The sequence below is a fragment of the Tympanuchus pallidicinctus genome, unplaced genomic scaffold (assembly GCF_026119805.1).
Source record: "Tympanuchus pallidicinctus isolate F22 unplaced genomic scaffold, pur_lepc_1.0 scaffold2, whole genome shotgun sequence".
In the NCBI taxonomy this organism is placed as follows: Eukaryota; Metazoa; Chordata; class Aves; order Galliformes; family Phasianidae; genus Tympanuchus; species Tympanuchus pallidicinctus.
Window position 1 is genome coordinate 49,751,820 of NW_026294721.1, and position 21,209 is coordinate 49,773,028.

The 21,209-nt window shown below is 39.2% G+C and overlaps 1 protein-coding gene across 18 annotated transcripts in view; it reads left to right on the forward strand.

Moving 5' to 3' along the window:
- TENM3 (teneurin transmembrane protein 3) overlaps positions 1 to 21,209 on the forward strand; it is a 696,676-nt gene that overhangs the window by 610,185 nt on the left and 65,282 nt on the right. For all 18 annotated transcript variants that reach the window (XM_052683284.1, XM_052683286.1, XM_052683287.1 and 15 more), the window contains 5 exons: positions 3,957 to 4,167; positions 5,019 to 5,120; positions 5,282 to 5,476; positions 6,863 to 7,063; positions 9,975 to 10,160. In XM_052683284.1, coding sequence (XP_052539244.1) covers positions 3,957 to 4,167; positions 5,019 to 5,120; positions 5,282 to 5,476; positions 6,863 to 7,063; positions 9,975 to 10,160 — 895 coding nt within the window. The remainder of the gene's footprint in view (positions 1 to 3,956; positions 4,168 to 5,018; positions 5,121 to 5,281; positions 5,477 to 6,862; positions 7,064 to 9,974; positions 10,161 to 21,209) is intronic.

The following is a 21,209-nucleotide window of genomic DNA, read 5'->3' on the forward strand; positions in this document are numbered from 1 at the left end:
GAATATCAAGAGGGTTAAAAGCTTAAATCTGTTTGTTATTTTCTTATTTCCCTATTCTTTACAGCTTGTACTAAAAAGGCACTTCACTTGTGAGCCAGACACAGCAGCAGCATAACAGCTAATTCTGGGCTTCACTGCATCCTTCCTTTGGGCAAGGGAGCTTACGCAGTTCCAAAGGTCATAGGAACATGTTAGAAAAACACAGGAATGTCCATGCTGGGTCTGATCAAAGGCCCATCTAGCACACACTGGCCATTAGCAGATCTACAGAGCAGATGACAGATTTGTGGTTATTCTTCCTAGAATACAGTCCTGGCCTCCTGCACCTTAAGGCAGAATGACTTCCTGAGTCAGAGGTGCACTCTTTATGTTTTATAATCTTTGAAATATTTTTTTCCTAAACGCCTTTGAACTCGTGGAAGCTTTTAGCACATGTGACATTGGCATCGAGGAGTCAGCAGCTTAATTATACATCTCACATGATACCCTCAGAGACAGCCACCCAGTAGCTTTACTCTGACACCCAGTCAGTAGTGTTCTGGAGGAGATGGTGGAGATTTTCTCACTGATTTCTTCTCAGTGCCACTCATGATTTGTAAATCTGTAATGTCCTGAAGGAGCTGTAATTTCCTAGCCTATTTCATAATTTCTTGGTACAAAAGCTGTTTTAGTACTCTGATCATCTTTTTTTTGGGGGGGAGGAATGTTCTCCAATTTTACTGCAGCCTGTAGAGATGAGAGTATAGCACAGAACATAGCAGATTTCAAGCTGCTGTGGTTCTGTACAATATCTCAGTGATGTCTGCTGCTTGGCTTTTTGTTTTTTGTTGTTGTTTTTTTTTAATATGTTTTTGATAGTAGAACTAATGTATCTATAGAACTGTCTACCATAAAGCCATGATCTCATTCCAGGATGATATAACTTGGCACAGAGCCCATCACTAGATGTGTAAAGCTAGGGTTGTTCCATGAAGACTTTGTAAAGTAAGGTCTCACCCATAGATACATCACGTTATGTTTACATCTCTTAAATGCTATCTGCCCTTATCTCCTGTCACTGAGTGACAAGTGCTAATAGCAAAATTTATGCAAATGTGCAACTGCTGCCTCTTTCTGAAGCGCCAGTACTTCATATTTCAGATCTTTTGTTAAATAATTGAGAACCTGCCCTATGCCAGCATTCGTAAAGCATCCATACCAGCTGTCCCCCTCTTTGCTCATTTTCCTATGATAACCGACATCTATAAGCACATGCCTCTGTCTTCCGTAGCTCGCTCCTTCAAGCTTAGGTCTTTGTATAAGAACCTGCCTCCTCTCCATACGCACACCTTGCATTTGACATTGGTTACCTTCTTCCCCACTGCTGCTTCCTAGACCATTCACTTATTTGTGCACCTCTTTGTTGTACGCAGTTAAACCAAACAGTAAAAGGAAACTGGAGACTTTCTTTGCGTAGCAGTACAGCCACTGATACAAATTGTCCTATCACTGCAACAGTTGTAATGAAAGAATGGGAGAAATGGGCTTGAGAGAGATCTCAGTAAGTCTTCACACCTCTGTCTTGGATCAGGGTGGGCTAAATCTATAAGTTGTTTATTATTTCATTATAATATGGTAACACATTGCAGCAAATGCAAATCTCCTTTCCCATAATCCAAAATAATAGCGATACGACACGCAGAAAATGTTGTGAGATACTGTGATCAGGACAGAATTTTTGGTTGTTTTTCTGTATTCTCCTTAAGTACCTAAATCAGTCTCAAGCACAACCTGTGTGTGCCACAGACCAGTGTGAGATGCGTAGTTCTCTCTTTCTGGAGAATCATAGATAAATCAACCAGAAATAATTGACAGTGACTGTCCATTCAAAACCCAATCAGTGTGAACCTGAAAGTCTTTGTGACACTTTCTAAAAATGTCAGTTTCATTGCAGCCAGAAAATCAATATGTTTATTTTAAAGAGACTTTAAGAATAATAATAATAATTAAAAAAAAGACTTTTTTTTAAAGCAAGAAGTGAATTTACTAGAGCAAATCAGAATTTTTAGACTCAATATAAATGTAATTAGTTTAGTGTCATTGGAGGAAAATAAAATTAGCGTGCTTTTTACTTTTAAAGATAATTGTTTTTCAGTCTTTTTCTGTTACTCTGTTCTTCATAGATAAATATGTGTGTGTGTGTATAGGAAACTACCAGCCTTCAAAGGAGTTAAGATCAGTTATCGTTTGCTGAGGGATAAACTGAACAGTAAATTCCCCTCTGTACAGCTTCTAAAATATAGCCTAAAACAGTGCTCTGATAATGACATACGCCCTTATTACATTGCAGATACAAAATTACTAATTGTACCATGCTTGTCAGCCATTAGTATACTCTTTGTGGTCAATCAAGTAGTATAATCACTTGCTCCTGTAACAAAACACTAGGTTTATCTGCAGTTTTGCTATAAAAAATGAGCTTCTGCAGTATACAAATTATGAGGTCACTCCTAACATCCATAAACGACTTGTTAAAACTGCCTGGGCTTTCTCTTTTTAAAAAACATTAGTGAACAGCTTGAGCATGAAGAAGTATTCTTGAGTGTGGTGAGAGGAAAAGACAAAATTGTTTTTCTCTCTCACACATAATAATATAAATATTTAATTCTCTTACAAATGAGAATGTTGACTGGTTTTGAATAATTGGTGCTCTCCCAAAACGATTGCATTCATTTTCATGTGGCGCAGCGCACACAAAGTGACAGCACATCGAGGTACTGGCTCCTGCACATACTAATCACGTTTATGTTCTGTTCCACTTGTTCAGATAGAGCTGGAAAAGTGTCTCAGATGCTGATCATGGCATAATAACTATGCATTTCTTTCACATCCTGAATGGTTAGGAGGTTATTCAGATTACCAGGAAAGAATATCTTTACAGTGCTGGTGAATTTTTACCTGCAAGTCTGCAATTTCGAGATGAGAACATAAGTACTTAAGCTCTGTGCCTGTGACAAAGGCTATCATGTGTTCTTTTGTCCTGAGAGCAGGTTCTGAAGGTCATAAGTCAGGATGTAAAAGTCCTGGTAACCCAGTAACCTAGCTCAGGTGAATCACTGATCGTGTATACTGGCCTTTACTTCAATGGGCCCTGGACACGTAATTCCATTTGAAAGGTCTCAAACACATGGAAAGATTGAAGGTTTATACATAACAGTTTCTCTCCTGCCATTAACAGGTATCAAAGCAAAACTCTTAGCAGGCACAGCAGGGCCAGCAGATTCTCCACCACAAACAACAAAGCCCTTTAACTTTCCTCCATGTTTAGTTTTGTTGTCTACACATTGATCCTTCTATGCTAAACGTGCAAAATACATCCTTTAAGTTAGGAGTTTCAAGCAGCATAAATCATTGCAGAGCAGATGCAACCTCCCAGGTGCTCATAGGACTAGTTAAAGATGTGTGAAATCTTAAGAGTTTACTTGTTGTTTCAGCTGAGGTACTACGTTTTCTGAGCCCCACTCATGGTTGTTAGCAAAACAGTATTCTCCCTGCACTGACTTGATATCTTCCATTTCTTGTCAGGTTGTCATTTTCACCAACTGTAATATTTAATGCTTTCATTTTCCCCTTCTGGGCTTCTACTAGAAGGAGTAGAAGTAAAGCTCTCTTTTCATCCCTCTCATCTGCACACTGTCTGAAATCAGGAGTGAGCAGACAATTTAATCCTTAGCCCAAAAATAAATAAAAAGCTACATAGATGGTTGATGCTGGATACTGTTAGCCCATGTGCATGCAAAACACTTTGAAAGTTCACTCTCACCTGTTAGTCAGTTGACAGTCATGACCACAGATTTATTTCAGCTGATGTTTTCACCCGTTTGCTGTGAGAGGTAGGCTCATCACCCTGTCCCCAAAAAGCCATTGCTGTAAGCCTGAGCATCGCTGTATGTCATACTCCCTTCTGTTCCCTGCAGTACGACTTTGTGGAGCTCCTGGATGGCAGCCGGCTGATCGCACGGGAGCAGCGCACTCTGCTCGAGGCGGAGCGAGCGGGTCGGCAGACGAGGTCCGTCAGCCTTCATGAAGCTGGGTTTATCCAGTATTTGGATTCTGGCATCTGGCACCTGGCCTTTTATAACGATGGGAAAAATGCAGAGCAGGTGTCGTTTAATACTATTATTATAGGTAAGCATTGTCTTCAAAGTTCTTGCCAAAATCTAGGCTCTGGTTGTGTTTTGTTTTGGATTTTTAGGAATCATACAATCATAGAGTGTATTAGGTTGGAAGGGACCTCAAAGATCATCTAGCTCCAAGCCCCTCCAGTGGACTGTGTGCCCCCCACCAGCTCAGGCTGCCCAGGGCTCATCCAACCTTGGGCACTTTTAGGGATGGGGTACCCACAGCTCTAGGCAGCCATGCCCTCACTGTCCTCTGAGTGAAGAATTTCCTCCTTGCATCTAACCTATGATTTCCCCTCTTTTACTTTAAAACCATTCTCTTTTGTTCTATCATCATTGACCCGTTGAAAAGTTGGTCTGTTTCCTGTTTTTAAGTTCCCTTTGGTACTGGGAGGCTGCAATGAGGGTTCTGCCAAGCCTTCTCCGGGCCAAACAAGCCCAGCAAACCCATAGTCTGATGACCTTTTTTTCACGGATTTTCCACTCATGATGTTTCTTTTTCTACTCAGAAAAAAAGTGCAGAAAATATACTGTAATTATTGGTCTAAGGCACAAGGCACGTACATTGTTGCGAAGCTGTGCTGAAAGGAGTGGTTCTGTCTGGAAGTGTTTGCTAAGCAGCACGGAGCTGTATTTTGAGTATAGAGCTCATATTGTTTTACCATTATAATTTGAGCTTTTCTGCTGGAACGTGAAGTCCTGAGATATTACAGGCACAGCTATAGAAAATAACAGCTCTGCATGCTCTTCAAACAAAGCAACCATAAACACTGCGCGGGGAGCCTGGGCGTGCTGTCAGTCAGTGGCTGCGTGGCGGGTTCTGGGGGCCGGTGAGTGATCCCGCTTCTTTTCCTGCAGAGTCTGTGGTGGAATGCCCACGAAATTGCCATGGTAACGGAGAGTGTGTTTCAGGATCCTGCCATTGTTTTCCTGGCTTTCTGGGCCCCGACTGCTCGAGAGGTACATCAGCCCCATCCTTACTCTGAAGTCAGCCTAAGCAAGCGTGAAAACAGATACATTAAGAAAGAAATTGGCATGTGACCGACTTCATAGATGTTCTTGTTTGTAAAGCTTTGATGAAAACCTTGATTTGAATTTCTCCATGGTGCTTTATTTCACAGCGGCCTGCCCAGTGCTGTGCAGCGGCAATGGGCAGTACTCCAAAGGCCGCTGCCTCTGTTACAGTGGCTGGAAGGGCACCGAATGCGACGTGCCGGCGACGCAGTGCATCGATCCCCAGTGCGGGGGCCGCGGCATCTGCATCATGGGGTCATGCGCCTGCAACTCTGGGTACAAAGGAGAAAACTGTGAAGAAGGTAAAGGAGCAAATACTTACCCCAGCACCTGCTGCTTCTGGTCAGGTTTCCAGCTGGCATGTCTTGTTCTATCAGCGTTGCGTGATCTCGATCATTTGCACTGTTACCAAAGGGGGAAAAAAAAAATCTGCTTTTCATTGCATCGTATACGCTGGGATGTGCTTGTTGCATAGCGCTTCCTCAAAAATCATTTAATAATACTAAAAATCAAGTTTGGGAAGAGCTAGTACTGCTACAGAATTGTTACACTTCACTTATTCTTAATCCATGTAAAAATTCCCCAGAATACATTATATCTTTTACTTGCCAGTTTTTACTTTATTTGGCTAAGAAGAAAGCACCTCAAAAATAGATGTTGGAGTACATGAAGACTGACTGAATTTTCGGAGTCTAGAATAAATCATTAATGTATCGCATCTGTTAGCCATCTTTTCCACCAACCACACTGTGGAAAGTGCTGATTCCAATGCATCACAGTGAAAAATGGCACGTCATTTTTGTATTCCAGAGATGCGCATAATAATATTCTTTCTGGTGTGCTGCAAAATGCAGTTCATTTTCTATTCTTTTTTTTTTTAGGGAATAAAAAGTGCCATTTTCTTCCTCAATGAAATTGATTTTATTGATCTCCACGTACAAAGTAATGCAATTAAGTCCCTGGAATTAAATTTTCAGACCATTGACCCTACAAGTGTAACATTTTATTGAGTCAAATTGCTAAATTAAATCTCGTCATCTAAAGAACATTAAAGTGAATTAAGAAGGATAGAGAGTATGCAACTCATTTATTTCTGAAACTAGTTGAGAGTCCTGTACAGCTGTCAGAACTCTATAGCTCTGGATTGGATCAGCTGATATTGAGCATTGCAAGTAATCCAACAGTTGTCACAGTGTGATTAGGCAAAATAGAGATCAGCAGTCCAAGACCTGGGGCCAATCTTGTTGTACTTCAGAAAAATTAGCAAACTTTAAAGGTTTTCTGTTAACTCAATGGCAGCCTGTAAATGTCTTGAAGACAGTTATATCCACACACAGATTTCACAATACCAGAAAGTGGTGTGGAAATGATACGTTTTTATGAAGAAAATTGCACATATTCTAACAGAAATTGGCTAGGACTTGTAGTCAGAAATGAAATAGAAGGTTCTTTGTCTTGTAGCCAGAGGAGGGGGGGCTGGAACCAAGCTACTTTGGTCTGCTGTTCCTTTTCTCTCTTACTCATTGTAATGAAGTGAAGAGGAATTTCTCAGCTTCAATCTACTTTAAGAATGCAGTGCTGCACATTTCAGAATGTCCTTAAGTGCAGATTAAGCCAAGCAGTGGCTTGAGATGGTTACCGTTGTTAGAAACAACATCTTTAAGCTGATCTTCCTCTTTTCCATGCAGCGGATTGCTTGGACCCAGCCTGTTCCAGCCATGGTGTGTGCATCCACGGCGAGTGCCACTGCAACCCGGGCTGGGGGGGCAGCAACTGTGAAATTCTGAAGACGCTGTGCCCTGACCAGTGCTCCGGCCATGGCACCTACCTTCAGGAGAGCGGTACCTGCACGTGTGACCCCAACTGGACAGGTCCAGACTGCTCCAATGGTAAGGGTTAAAAGCACTCATGTTTTGTAAAATTATGGTGTCTTGGATAGCACCGTTTCAGTGATATTATTAACATCTGACCTGCCAGGCTGATGGAAGACTTTCAGGTGATTGTAGCGTGAACTCTGAATTGATTCAAAGGTTCAAAATAGCTAATGAACATGAAGTATTTGAAAATAATTTATTTTGTTTTCTGTTAGCCATTTTTGCTTGTTAGTTCACATGCAAGTACAGAATGTTTTTGTGCGATATATATAAGTGTCATCTTACCTAATAAGTCTAGTTAGCAACTATAGCAGTGAAATTAGAGAGAATCTCCCATTTTAAAAATCTCTAGCTAATTGAAGACATTTTTTTTCTTCAAATCCGCACTCAGGCATTCCACTTTGAAGGCAATGCAAATGCAAGAATGAATTCTTAACAGCTTTTGAGGAAAGGCGCAGACTGTAAGGGCAGAAGGAGTTGGTAGAGGTGAAGAAGTAGAGGAAGCTTCTTGAAGCTGGGCTTATAACTATAATCAGAGTTTAGAAGCAACAGGAGAAAATGGCTGGAGTTACTGTTAGAGAGCATTATCTAAATATTTATAACAGCAGCCTCTTAACAAATACAAGTTTTTTGAATGTTGCTTGTTAGTCACATATCAAAAGACTAAATCATTTCTAACCGTGAGACGTATATTTGTCTTAAACAGTTCATCTAACTGATTTTGTTAATGAAAACTGAACACATGGGCTAGCTGGGTTTGTGCCAGCTTATGAATAAATATAACATTTTCATGAGAAACTATCTTTTCAAAACAAATGTACTTCCTGACCAGGATCTGCGATACTCCATCATGTTTTATGCATATAAGGATGATAGGACAAAATTCTAAATATTCAAGAAGTGACAGAGAGGAGAAAATATCTTCTGTTATATTCGTTTAGAAGAAAAAAATCTCTGAACATTTCTTGTACTAAAAATGACTACTTGTGAGAGACCCTTTGTAGTTCTTAGGCAAAACAAGGGTCCTCTATTTCTTGACACAGTGTCCTCTGTGGTATTTCTGATTATTCAGTTATGCACCATCTTTTAGTCGTGTTTCAAGGAATGATTGGTAATTGTAATACATGCAGTATTTCTGATCTGAGATATTTCAGAAGCGTCAAACTCACAAAAGAGCTTTGTAAAAGGACTATTTTCTGAAGTTGTGCAAAATGACCTTCATACTGATAAACTAAAAAAGTAAATCTTACCCATAAACATTTTGTTAAGCTGATAGAAGAAAAAAGGAATGAGATATTTCCATCAGAGGAGTTTATAGGTTTGAAATCAGCAGAGTTTCCTCTATCTTCATCAGCAGTTTGTCCGTTAATTAGCCCTTCAATTCCACTTCAATTAAATTAACTCTAATTAATAAGTTCATTACAAAGATTGACGCACCTTGCTCAAAGCTAGTGTGCTAAAAGCTGATAAACACCTCCACTCTAATGAAAAATTGATTAGATTGAAGAGAAATAACCCTTTCTTTTTTGGAGCTGCGTTGACGTTTTGTGACTCTAAAATTAATCAAACCATCTTAGATCTCTTAATCAAAAATTTAATTCAAAGATATAAAACGCTGTATAGGAAAAAAAAAAAGTTGGGGGGGCTAGGAAGGGAGGAGGGAAGCAGGAGGGAGAATTTCAGCTGTCTCTCTCCAGAAATATTCTTATGGAAAATGTCACAGCACCCTGATACTCTGTTTAATGTTCCACGACATTTGGAGACAGAGTTATCCTCTGCTGGGGAAGAAAACCACTATTGAATAGAAAACTGGAAACCTTTCATGCACTGAAAGCTGTTGAAAATAATTTCAGTCTTTTATTGCTAAACTGTTTGTTGTCTTCTACAAGAAAACAAAACCTATATACAGTACTTTTATGAAGCAGTGTGTGGTTACAAGCAGCTCAGTGCCAAGGAACAGAAGAAGTCCCTCAGGCTATATTATAGTTTCTCTTTTTATTCTGTTGTCTGCTTAGCAGAAGTAAAGTTTTTTGGAGTCTGACTAAATGAAGTATAACTGTAAATGCAAAATCTGGCAGTCTAAATTAACATCTTGTATTAGCTGAGACTTAACATGTGTTGTTTGGCCTCTGTCTACCTTTGGCTCTTAACATATTTTTCTATTATTCTATCAGTTACAAGATCCTGTTAGCATACGTAAATGACAAGTTAAATTGCTGAATGTTGATTTATTTTTTTAACAATCTATTATTTAAACCAGACTGTTCGTAGATGTCACTGATACAAATTTACTGAAAGTAAAAGAGGATCCTCTTTTATATTTAACAGATGTGTCAGTATGTCAGCATAGTACTAATTTGTCTCAGTAAGGCTCACTCTTCATAATGAAAAAATGTGTCAGAAATGGCACATTTTTACTTGGAAAGAAAACAGTGAGCAGGATAGGGAGGGGAAAGCTTGTTAAAATGATCTTTCATTAATGCTAAATTTTCACTTGCAGCATAGTATGACCTGCATGTATGGTACATTTAGTCACTACAAGTATGTTGTGACTTCCAGGAGCTTTAAGTGCCGCATAATCTCAGTTATGAAGGGCTACTCTTAAGTTGTATGTGATCACAAAGAATATAACTGAAAATTACTTGTAGCTAACAGATGAGCTATGTACACTCCAGCAGCACTAAGTCTACCAGGATAACTAAGTAAGCATTAACACGGAGGTAAAACTCCATGCCCTGCATTCTGTTGGGTCCTACCTGAAAATACCTTTCACAGTAAATTCCTTTGATGGAATTACCAAAGGTTTTGCCTTTCTTACCCTTCACATCTTGAATTAAAATGCCACGCTGCTAATTGATGCGTACCCTCTCACTCCCGTGTGCACTCTCTGCCTCTTTTTTCTCCCCTATTCCCCTCTCAAATGTAGAGATCTGCTCGGTGGACTGCGGCACGCACGGCGTGTGCATGGGAGGGACTTGTCGCTGCGAGGACGGCTGGACGGGCACAGCCTGCAACCAGAGGGCCTGCCACCCCCGCTGCGCCGAGCACGGCACCTGCAAGGATGGGAAGTGCGAATGTAGCCAGGGGTGGAACGGAGAGCACTGTACCATTGGTAGGCTGGCTATGCTTTAATATGTCTTTGGTGCAAAATTCAAAGTGCTGGCACTGCTGGCTGTGTCTGAATAAGGAGTGTATAACTTTGAAGCTTTTTTCTTCAAACAGAATGTTTGCACGTGTCCGTCTGTATAAAGGAACTGATTTTTTAAGAAAGGAAATTATTATATAATGGCTCATCAGGTCTTCATAGCTAGTTTGCTGTGAAATGAATTCCCTTTTCAGTCTCTTCCCTTGAGCTGCCTTTTTGCTGGTGGGGAGGTCACATTTATTTTAAGCTTTAAATAGTCTTTGATTTGTGTTTTTCTGTTTTTCTGCAATAGCTAAATGACTCTCAAAAATGAAGCTTCCTTTTGTTTGTTTTTTAATTATTATTATTATTATCATTTGGAAAAGAAGCTCTAAAAAGTGAGTTTTGGCAACACACAAAACCATCAATGCCACCTTGTAATGTGTGATCTAACTACTCAAAATCACCTTCTTGTCAATATAATGCTCTGTTTTAGAATTGTGTCAGCACAACAGCAGTTCCATAGAGCAGATTTAGGATTCATCCTTATTACAGCTTCTGTGTTTCCGTAATCAAGTTAGTTCTAGTGTGTGAAACCCATTGGAAATTATTATGCCTTTATTAATGGAGCTTTTCTTACTCAGTGTTACAGTGTGTATGTCCCATATGTCTCTCCACTGCCCAGGGCGTGATGTTGAGCCAGCATGAGAGATTACACTTGCAGATAAGGGAACTAAGAAAACAGAAGCAGAGGAAGAATTGTTCAAAATCATAACATTTTTAATTAGGTTTTGAATTGTGGCATAGCTGGAAAATCCCCTCTACACTAGGCTTCCTTTATGCAAGGTGCAGCAGGACTGTAATGCAAAAGGAGGGACCTATGTCACCTCTGTGTAACCACACGTAAGAACAGCTGTGTGACAACGGGTAGGAAGCACAGACAAAGAGCTTGGCAATGGTCTAATTTTAAGAGCACGCTCATTTATCCATAGGAGTGTGGTGAGATTTGTATTAAGCTCAGCTAAGGCTGTCTAGGAGTAACACAGTGGCTCTGCAGTATTTAGGGGCGCATCTCTGATCTGTAAGAGGCACTGAGGATAAGCTCTTACAGTTGAGTTGAAATAACAGTGAGAAGGTGGCCAGAGGTCAGGCAAAGGCAAGTGTTAATGCTGAGTGATGTGGAAATCAGAAGATAATCTAAATAGTTCAGAAAGTCCAAAAGGAAAAGCAGTTTCCTATTTCAAGAGATGGAGAAGTTAGAAGAGATGATGTGTGTAGCAGGATAGAGCAGTAAATCTAATAGCGGTAGAGATAATGGGTATAAATACATCATTGTTTGGTTTTGCCACAAGCTGAAAAGAGGCTTAAGAAATTCAACTTCTGTGCATGTTTTGGAAGAAGTGTCACCTAGAGTGTGTGGGCTCAGCTAAGTCATCAGTGGTGCATGACTATCAAGAGGAAAGGCCTGAGCTGCATTCCTTGCAGGTTATAGCCCTGCCAGGGAGGCAGAATGGCAGTGCTGTGCGTAGTCACGGTCACAGGAAACAGTGACGTGAGCCTCGAGGACAGGGAAATGTTTGCTGGTATCCATATCATTGCATCATAAAGGCGAGGTAGGATTTCATTTTGTGGAAGGGAGTCAGGTGTGAAGTAGTAAGATTGATTTGTGAGCTGTTTATAAAAAAAAAAAATCAGAATCGATTTTTTTTGTTTGTTTACTAATGAGGTTGCCCAGACATAGGTGGGAGGGGGAACCAAGATGCCTCTGTGCAGGACCCTGGGGAGAACTAATGTGATTAACATTTTTAAGGAGCTTCCAGAAAACATGCTGACAAGTGAGCAGAGAAGTGAGGAGAGAACTTTTTAAACAATAAAATAAAGTAAATCTTTAGAAGGAGAATAAAGCCTTTCCTTTGACCGCTTTAACTTGCCAACGAGCAATTACTCAGCAGATTGCTCTGCTGTTGGTCTCGCTGACCTTGGCAGCATTTCAAGGGTTGCAGTTATACACGGATGAACTGCTCTTGAACAATTTTTCCAACATATTAGGCACAAACTAGTTTTTCCTCAGTGCTGGCCAAGCAGGTCTGTCTTCCCACCTGTTTATTCTTCAAATGTGTGTTTACTTTGTGGCTGCTGCTGTAAAGATAGTTTGATTTGTTTATATTGCCCTTACAGCCTCAAAGACAAGTAATGAGGTACAAGCACTAGCCTGCTGTTAACGTTTATTTTTCCTAGAGCTGTTTTCTTCAGGACCACCAGTGTTATAGAGAAACCAGGTCATTTTGTTGTTCATTTCCAAGAGCTGTTCCAACTTAGTAGAGTAAAAAGCAATGCTTCCTCAGCTTGGTAAAATGGAGTCAATTTGCTTTTCTCTCATCTACCCTGGAGTATATACTAGCTCCTTCTGTGCAATACATTTCAAAATGTAAAGGACATCAGAACGTATTTTCATGCATACCAGCTTTTTTAATGTCATGATGTAACCCAAGCTCTTTTTGCTATTTACTGCTCTAAACTTGGTAGTGGAATATTTACCGAATTTGTATGTGTGCAGGAGAGACTCCCACTCTGCTTTCAAACTCCCCAAATGATAACAACTGCATCTTTCTCGTTTCTGAGTCATTAACCATTTGAACCTACAGTAGTGTGAAGCATTTTAGAAATAGATTTCTTTCTTCCATGCAGCTGTTAGCTGGCAGTCACATGAAATGCAATGGCCCGCATTTACAACTTCTTGGGGAAATGAATATTCCTAAGAAGTTGTAAATTTTAAGGCCAGTGCACTTTATTCAGTCTTTGGGAAAGCCCGCCATATCTCTTGCTGATTGCACAGAATGGGGTACACACATAGGTATTAATTACAATGATGCATACTGGAATGTGCACTGAATCATATTAGTTCCTAATTCATATTCGTTGAAGAGAATATGGTCTTGGGTTTTTTGTTTGTTTGTTTGTTTGTTTTGGGGGGGGTTTGTTTGTTTGTTTTGGTTTTTTGGGGTTTTTTTTTGAAGCATGAATGCCATTTAAAATGTTTTGTAACTCACAGTTTCTATAGATTTCTTAATGTCCAGTCTCATTTTCAGTTATCCCAATGTTTGATTTTCAGTTGGCTCTAATTATTAAAGGGTAAAAGGAAGGGAACAAACAAGCCTGTTGCTGCAATTAAAAGGAAGTAGTGCTCAGTGGTATTCATCTCCAAAAGCTTTTACACTCTAGCTTGCTTCTTCAGTTACGTTGGTTTGTATGTTTACTCCTAAGACACTTAAATGGAATGCGACAAAAGGAAATTCTAATTGCTGTAAACTTCCAGAGAACATTTGTTTGTTTTCATTCCAGTGCTTCAGGACATTGGGAAGAAAATCACAGGTGATTGCAAAGGTTTGAGTTCTCTGTTCAGACACAGTTTTGACATCTGTCTTTTTTGTTAAGCATCAGTATTTCCCTAAGACCCAGCATCACAAGACTGGAAAAGGAAATCAGTATGCATTTACCTTTAAATATACTTTTGGTTTGTGAGAGAGAACGGAGCAGACCAGATAAAATAATTTTTTAAAAAATTATTTTTTGAAGCATTGTGTGTAGGAAGGTTGGCAAGATTGTTTTGACTAATGCAGTAAGCGTGGTGTTTGTTGCTGACGCACACTGGTCCTTCGTGCATCTCTGACATAAACACCATACCCAATGTGGACCACACTTGAAAGTTCTTGACTTTGCTCTGAACACATACTTCCAAATATTTACATCAAAGATGTTCAGATAACTGCACAGTGCTGTAATGAAATTAAACTAATGAGAAAAACAGAAACTCAAGTATTATTGCTCTTATTTAGCATAATACAATTTATGCTAAATAAGAGATTTGTCTAAACACAACAGTGTATGTTCCAAAAACTAAGCACTTTAAGCCCATCTAAACATCGTTTCCCTCCTGAGAATTGTCACATTTTACCACTTACCGTATGCACGTGAGAGCAGGTTAAATAACCAGTTTACTGCAAAGCTACGGAAAATCACCTGTCAGTTGTTTTATTAGGTCTGGGGGTGAGTTTCATGAGTCTGAGGTCAGCATCTGTAAATCATTTGGTGAAGTTCAACCTGCATCTCATTGTGAATCAAGACCACACATGCACAGCTGGTGCCCAAGTGATAGCCTGGATGAAAATTTGCTCTGTAATTAAGTTTTCATAACACAGTTGTGCTCAGATATGGTTTTGTTTTTTTTCTATCCCAGCTTGCAATGAGTATGATGACCCTCTCCTGTCTGAATAGTTGTTGTGTGAGATTGAAATGGTATTATTTCAGAAAGTCTATTATTTTTGTGATATAACTGGCATGCACCATGAGTAAATTAAGTAACTGTCATAGGAAGCCCATAAATATGAATACTTTTCCAGCTGCTTTTCCATTAAACTCTGTTAGCTGAATGAAATTAGTAAATAATTATGTTGGTGGGGAATCTGCTATATTTCCATGTGCTGTGTTACATCTCAGTTTTATAATGCAGCTTAATTTTTACCATAGACCAAATCAGCTTTAGAGTAATCTAAATTGCAAATTGGCCAATTTGCATTAGAACTATGCCTTCTTGTTCAGATTTGTCAACACCTCTTTTTTAAAAAGTCTTTAACATTAAGCATGGGTGGGTAAGACCATCTGTTTATGGAGCTTGCCTGCAGCTCCATTACTTAACACATGAGACAGGTTACAGCTGTTTAATTGTTATCATGTTGAACGATTATCTTTCAGTCCAAAATTAATATTTATAGATGTATGCATGGAAAACATGTCGTTAAACATAAATGATCTAAATGTGAATTAATGTCATTAAGCCCTGATATTAATCCCTCAGGAGGGCTAAAGTTAGCGTAGTGGTGTTCATGTTCCTTTTGAGTGCTGTGTGGTGCTACTTTACCTGGTACGCAGAACTGAAATTCACATCCAGCGGCGGTCTACTATAGAAGTGTACAGCTCGTAATTTCTTTGCATTTGCAAATATTTTTCAGCAGGGGATTTCTAGTTTCAGATAGCTTTACTAGAAACCATGGAAGTCATTTCATTTAGATTCTCAGAATTTAAAAAATAAAAATAAAAAATTTATAGCATGCCACTGTTACGGGCACTCCCATGAATACAGCCTCTGCCCTTGCTACTGGTAAAAATGGTTTTCTGAGTATGAGCAAACATGACAGCATTTGCATGCTCGTTTGCCAGGTGACCACAAACAGTGTAAGCTCAGAGGTGCTGGTAGTGTTGAGGAACTCTTACTTTAAGAAGTAGTCTCCTTCTCTAAGCCATAAGATCTGCACCTGCTTTCTTCAGCCTGTGTTTAGCTTAGGGCTTCTTATATTACAGATTTCAAATATGACTACAGGGAAATGATGCTTTATCCCTTTATTAGGTGAGAGAGCAAGTCAAGACAAATGTATTCCTCCTGTTCTTTTAAAGGGAGTGCTCACAGTAGACTTGATATAACTAAATATCATTACACTGTATGTTTCGGCAGTATGAGCTTCACAAACAAAATCATCAACCATTTTGAGGGTTTCATTGATCTTCCGCAATTATTTCAGCTTAGAGGGAAAGTGTAATACATTACAATGACCATCGTCATCTCAATACTGATGCTAATTTGACAAATGTTTCGCTTTTCTACAGAGTTTAAGTTACCTAGCATTTCATAGTGTTTTAATGCTTGTGTCATTAAGGTACATTTTAATGTCTTTGTGCCAAGAGTTCTTCAGAAATGTTAGCATTCTTTTGAGATTTTAGTATTTTGATTAGAAGGAAATGTTTCCCTTAAAATAAGAATACTGTTGTGTTAGTACATCATGTAATTATCAAAATTCCTGTATGTATATTTTCCCTTGATTTTGAGTTCATGGAATTAAGCTCAGTACAGATTTCATCTTAAAGTAAGGCTGAATCTGAAGGAATATAGGTCCTTTGTCATTCAAACTGTTTATTCTCAGATACAATCTACTAAATTTTCAAAACTAATTACATCAAATACTCATATATTCACCACAGTAATGAGAATGAAATCCTATTTTCAAAATTCATGTTTCAGAGCCAACTGACTCTGCTGGAATCAGGATTGAACCACAGTATTTATACCTAAAAACTTAATGGAAAAGAGAAGATTATTTTCTTGGTTTGCAGAGGATTGATAACCACCGTATAACAGTATTTCATGAAATTTAGTACAAATATGTTTTTGGCCTTCCCCGTGCTTGAAGAGCATGCTATTAATTTTCCAAGCCAAGTCTTGAATATGCAAAATATTTGTACATTTTGTTACTATTAAAACATTCCATTACCAGGCAAGATAGTGTCTGCATACCTGAAGCTGTAAAACAAAGTGAATCATTGTTCAGTCCTTAACACATTCCAACACCAAGAGTCTCAAATAGAAATTATCTGCTACCATACTTTAAGTTGCTAATTGGTTGATTTGCATTTAAATGAGGACCACATGTGAAGTTCAAGTTAGGCACGTTTTCAAAAAACAGCAGAATCCTGTGAGGTTAGAAGAGTTTTAAAGTGTGTTGCAAAGCTTACTTGAGTTGAAGTGGCCAGAAAGTAAGTGCTATTGTAACATGCATAGCTGTGTGCTGGTCAGACACATTCTGAAATTACTTATCTTCTAGGGAGAAAAATGGAAACAGTAATTCTTCACATCCCATCCTGTCCCACTCCACGTCCCTAATATGTTTACAAGCCAAACTTAACTTTCATGCAGTTCTTAGTATGAGTGTCAGGTTTTATGTGCAACTGTCTGAGACAGTTTTTTGAGAGTTTTTCAGAGGCCTCAAACAGGTGTTTGAATTGTTCAGCCTTAACATGTGAGACAGTTTTAAATCCTTAATGGCTTATACCCTTTCTTCTAAATTCTTTTCCAGTTAGATAGATGTTAAATAGGGAACAATGCTGCTCATGAACATCTTAGCAGTCCCAAACTTCCAACATCTACTATATCCTTAAAGGCAACTTAATCTTTTATTCTAGGAGATGTGTGACTTTCCAGAAATAAAGATGAGAAATGTTGCTTTAAAAGTAAAATTGGGGTGGCCTCCAGAACAAAAATTCTAGAGGATAGTGAGCTTCTATGCTTTTGAGTGTAAAAGCACATAATAGGTTGCAGCAAGGATCTGTTACAGTTTTGGCAAGGGATAAATTGCAGAGAATTCCTGTCTCCTTGCAGAAACAGATGCCGCAGATCTGTGCAGACATTGGAGAAAAGTGAGATGGTGATGATGAAGGTATGATTTCAGGGTGAGGATTATGTTCTGGCCTCTGTAGCGAAAAACAAAGAAAATTACCTAAAACTATTATTCCAACCATGTGTTCTCCCTTAGAAGAAGGGCAAGATGGGAATTTAGGAAAGACTGTTTGTAATCCTCCATTGGCAGCAACGGTCTGAACATATGGTATGTCTGAGACAAGGTTCTTATAAACTCAGAAAAAGGATGACGACCATGAGCTACTTACACTGAAAGAACATGTGCTTTCAGTATAGTAAGATGATGAATAAAGAGAATTATATTTGCAAGTGATACCAAAGCGCCCCCGAGCACCTCAGAAGGTGGGACAAGAATCTAAAATTACTTTAACAAATCGAATAGGGTGTGCCAATTGTGGAGTCCTGTAAGTTTCCTAGTAGAAGTGTAATCCTCCTTAGAAGCATGATATTTTTTAGTAACTCATGGAGAACAAAAACAGTTCATAATGAATCAGTGCACCATCAGTCTGCTTTGGATAGGATAAAAAATACTGGGTTTAAATGTCAGAAGGGATGTTTGTTTTTTTTTATATTTAAAAAGTGTTTTAATTGACTGAGTAGCAAAAAAAAGCAGCTGGGTGGAAATGAGAGGAACATGATGTGCTAGCAGTAAACCAAAATGAGGAACCACAGACTGAGGCTTGGGTAGGTTAGAGGGGTTAGGCCAGTGCAGGCAACTTTAATTTTTTAACAAGTTCCTCCAAAACAACTAACTGTGCTCTGTCTGAAGTTTTCATTGAAGTTCTCAGAGTGTCTCTCTGATTTGGCAAGAGTCTGTGAAACCAGTGAGTGCCTCATCCCCACTTATTACTTGGCTATGCAAGGAGTAAGAAACCATTTTCATTTCATGAGGTTTACCTGAGCCCATGGTTCAGCCTGTCTAGGTCACTCTGGATAGCATCTCATCCCTCGGGCATGTTAACTGCACATTGCAGTTTGGTGTCATCCACAAATTTGTTGATGGTGCCCTCAATCCTGCTATCAGTGTCATCGATGAAAGTAATTAAGTGCACTGATCCCAGTACTGACCCCTTGAGGAACACCAGGAACACCACTTGGCACTGATCTCCATCTAGATGTTGAGCGTGGGCACAATCTCATAGTCAGTTCCTCGTCCATTGAGCAGTCCTCCCATCAAATCCATATCTTTCCAATTTGGAGAGAAGAATGTTATGGAGGACCATATCAAAGGCCTTATTCAAGTCCAGATAGATGACATCAGTGGTTCTTCCCTTGCCCAGTGACGCAATTAGATAATCATAGAAAGAGACAAAGTTGGTCAGGCAGAACCTGCTCTTGGTGAAGCCATGCTGGTTAACCCATGCCCCTTCCATGTGCCTTAGCATAGCTTCCAGGAAGGAGGATCTACTCCATGATCTTCTCCAGCACAGAGGTGAGAATAACAGGTTGTCAGTTCCCTAGGTCTTTCTATGCTTCTTGAAAATGGATGTAATATTGCCTTTTTTCCTGTCACTGAGGACTTCACCTGACTGCTGTGACTTTTGAAATGTCATTGAGAGTAGCTTGGCAGTTGCTAGTGAAGATGGAAGCAAAAAAGCTTTTGTGTACCTCAGCCTCCTCCATGTCCATTGTTACCAGCCTGCCTGTATTGCTCACTAGGGAGTAGTGCTGTGAAGTCAAATTCTGCTCTTACTTGCAAAGGAATTCATGATCCCTGTGAAGCTGTTGAGTTGACACTCAACATGGGATTATGTATACACTTAAAAAAAAAAAAAAATTAAGTGGCATGTTGCAGCCTAATGCATGGATGACAGAGGTAATGGTGGATGAAAATGTCTTCTGAAGAACTGTGGTGGTTTCACACTGGTGAGCCACTGAAGTCACAGTGACACCACGGTGTCATTGCCCCAGCCCAAAGGAAGAAGGAGATAAAAGGAATGGAACTTACTAAATAAGTGGAAAAGTGTTAGGTAAGGACAAGGAGATCACTCACAATTACTATATGAGCAAAACAGACTCAGTACACAGGGATTAATGTAATTTATTGCCAACTACTAGCAGACTAGAACAAAGAGAACCAAAAGCAAATTAAAAACACCCTTCTCCCATCCACTCTCTTCTCTCTCCTCCTCCTGAGTGGTGCAGTGGAATGGGGAGTGGGGCTGTGGCCAGTCCGTAATGCTTTGTCTCTGCTACTTCTTTCATGGTCGTTCTCTGCCCTGTACTGCACTTGCAGCCCCCTTGCTACCAAAAACTTGCCATCTAAGCCCAATACAATGGTAATAATGTAAACTAATAGAAATGTGAATTCTCTACACGGTGTTCAGGAATATGTCACTGTTATAATTCTTTATGACGGAATAATCAGAATAATGCAGTGCTATAAGTACCAATTAAGGAGCATCGAATCAATGGGTATTTGACTTATGCTGATTTAAACAGGAGCTGATTGGAATAAATGGATTTAATATGTACTTTCATTCTGCAGCTATTCTGTCGTATGTAGAAGTAGCATATGAATAATCTAAGGGAGACACTGACTCTAGTAGGCAAGTAATGGGAGACATTATATCTAAAAAAAGGTCTGGGTTCTGACTGTTAATGAAATATGCTGTGTTATGTTTGAATTTGTTTGCAAGTAGTTATTTTTAAAACACATTTGTCTGCCACCTATTTGTGTGCCTACACACACACAGTGGTAACACCGTTTGTGTTTTATATTGATTGCCACTTACGTATTGGATTTTGGCCATTCTAAAAAATGTACAGACTTTATAGTTTTTGTTTGACTTACAGATGGAACAAACTCCTTAAAATAATACCAAAACTTTAAATTTCAGTCCTAAATCCTTGAGAAAAAAAAGAAAAGAAAAAAAAAAACAACCTGTTGCATATGTATTGTCTGGCCTGTAACTAGTTTATTAGACCTTTTAAGGATTTAATCTAACCCGTATGTGTCAGATATTTAAATATCACGAAGAGGAGCAACTGCTGTGATGTTCCATCCTACCAAAGTGCTCTAAATCCCATAAAGAGTTCACTGTACAGAGAGGTATTTAGTACTTCAGTCTGTATGGGGTTAATCTCTGTTTCAGTTGCAGTGCCATGAAGATACGGAAGACAGTATGGCTAGTTAGATTGCACTACAAAATTATACTGTTTCTGGTCTCTTGTTCTCTGCTTTTTGATTCTAGGATAGTGCATGTTCACGAAAGTAGTTTTTACCATTGCCCTTAATGTAGGGGTAAGGTAGGAGGATGTTAAAATACAGAACATGATTTCTTCAGCTTATAGTGCAATGGTCTGGGACTGAACTCTTTAAAGGCTACTGGATTAAAAAAAAAACAAAACCCTGAATCCCTTCTCATTTTTTAATGCACATTGGATTTCTGAAAGGAAATAACATGTGGAGGCCTATTTGCAGCGACTATTTTCTGTTGCCTGGTTTTTTTTTTTATATGTTCCATTTTGTTACCTCTCCCGATGTTTGTGGAGGCATTTAATGTTTCACTGGTGGACAGATGCATTCCCCAGGCAGACCTAATTGCTTCCATTTTATGGAAAAAAAAAAAGCTTGGTTTTTCCAGTGCTGCACTATTCTAAGAGCAGCTGCGTAGGAGCAAGGGGAATTATACTGGATGAGTAAGAGGAGAATTTTACCCACCCTGAAATGCAGCTGTATCACTTTTGTTTTTGTTTGTGGTTTATGTGAAAAGGTACTTTGTTGCTGCTGTTCTAAATGTTCTGTAATTGATGTTTTTGTCGTTTTAGTTTGTCTCCCTTTAACCTTA